Below are 1928 nucleotides of genomic sequence, written 5' to 3' on the forward strand. Positions count from 1 at the left end.
ATTCTTTCTTTTTTTCTCTTGAAAAGTTCTTAACCAACTCCAAATCTTCCTCTACGCTTTCTCTCGACACTGTTAGAGGCGATGCTACGGAAAAGGATGTGAAGAAATTGGACGATTTGATCTCGCAAGTAGAGGACAACCGTCTTTATGGCAATGACGATTCTTTTTATTCACCTATTAGAGTTTATGTGTATGACATGCCTTCCAAATTCACCTATGATTTGCTCTGGCTGTTTCACAATTCCTATAAAGAGACTTCCAACCTCACTTCTAATGGCAGTCCTGTTCATCGATTGATCGAGCAAGTGAGTGTCCATTACACAACCTTTGCTATCAAGTTATTGAAGCTCCGTACAGGGATTTTCTGAATAGACTTTTCTTCAATTTCAATTCCATGAGCTCAATCCTATGGATCCAAACACACTCTTTGCTCTTTTATTTATGCTAATGCTTTTGTTTATCTTGTAATTTCTTGGTTGTAGCATTCAATAGATTATTGGTTGTGGGCGGATTTGATAGCACCTGACTCCGAGAGGTTATTGAAGAACGTGGTTAGAGTTTACAAGCAGGAGGAGGCCGACTTGTTCTACATCCCATTTTTCACTACAATTAGCTTTTTCTTGTTGGAGAAACAGCAGTGCAAGGCGCTTTATAGGGTGTGAGTGCGTCACTATAGTCTGATTCTTTGTGTTTTCTTATGTTTGCTTAAGAATGACTGCTACCCTTTTTCTCACCTAGTTGCTGCATTTATTTTAATCTTTTAGCACTCCACTATTTTTTGTGAACCGGAGTTGAAATCTCCGGTGGAAAGACTTTAGCGCATACTATCATGTAAAACTTCATCTTTCTTTTTTTTCCTCTTGTGGAATCCCTACTGAGACTTTTATACATTGTGTAGAATAATGTTAAGTGCATTTAGTCTGCTCTAACATCATAGCTGGAGAGGCGCTATATAACAATTTCTTAAGATGTTAAAAAATGCTTTATGGGGAAGTCCACACAATCCTTAACTTAATGGAAAACGGTTAGGAATGTTCCAGTAACTGCTGGTGCTTTCTTGCCTTACCATTTTCTAGTTGTATTGATTCATGTTGTAGTTTGACCTCTCTTGGCAGTATTTGAAATGCCTGCTGTTTATTATATGATGAGATCAATAGAAGCAAGTTAACATTGTAAATGTACTGTTTACTGATGGAATTCTATCTGGCACCATAAGATGGCATGTATCCCATGAAGAAAATTCTCAATCTGTCAAGGGAAGCACACTGTTTACTGAATAACTTTCCATCATAATGCTAGTTGTCTTAAATCTAACAACTGGAATTTGGTCTAACTGGAACTTGGTGTCAGGACTCAGAGACAATTCTCTTCTGTGCATCCCTATTGTATATTTTCATACAAGGGTAACTCTTGGTCAGGATTGCTCGCAGAAGACTCATGAGCATGTATTACTCATATATACTGCACGGTTTGTCAATGCAGGAAGCGCTGAAATGGGTTACAGATCAACCAGCTTGGAAGCTGTCTGGGGGTAGGGATCATATCTTACCAGTTCATCATCCTTGGTCATTTAAATCCGTTCGAAAGTTTATGAAGAATGCAATCTGGCTGCTTCCAGATATGGACTCAACTGGGAATTGGTAATTATCTGCCTTAAGTTTCAGCAGTGAACCAAATACAGTAACTAGTTCTGGATACGTAGCAGTTAATGTATAACTCGATTGGCAATTCAGGTATAAGCCTGGACAAGTTTACCTTGAGAAAGACTTGATACTTCCATATGTTCCTAACGTGGAATGGTGTGATTCCAAATGTTTATTAGCTTCAAAGAGAACCACACTGCTATTTTTTCGTGGAAGGCTGAAAAGAAATGCTGTAAGATTTTGTTCTAGATTCACATGTGAAGACATGGATTTTTTTTGGGGGGG

At 38.3% G+C, this 1928-nt stretch overlaps 1 protein-coding gene across 1 annotated transcript in view; it reads left to right on the plus strand.

Annotated features, from left to right (window-relative positions):
* The window catches only part of LOC105160213 (probable arabinosyltransferase ARAD1), a gene marked incomplete in the record, with an annotated part of 4210 nt that overhangs the window by 245 nt on the left and 2037 nt on the right, over positions 1–1928 (plus strand). The window contains 4 exon segments of the mRNA XM_011077488.2: positions 15–305; positions 483–656; positions 1483–1640; positions 1734–1875. Of these exon segments, the coding sequence (XP_011075790.1) occupies positions 15–305; positions 483–656; positions 1483–1640; positions 1734–1875 (765 nt within the window).

The sequence above is a fragment of the Sesamum indicum genome, linkage group LG4, assembly GCF_000512975.1.
Source record: "Sesamum indicum cultivar Zhongzhi No. 13 linkage group LG4, S_indicum_v1.0, whole genome shotgun sequence".
Lineage (NCBI taxonomy): Eukaryota > Viridiplantae > Streptophyta > Magnoliopsida > Lamiales > Pedaliaceae > Sesamum > Sesamum indicum.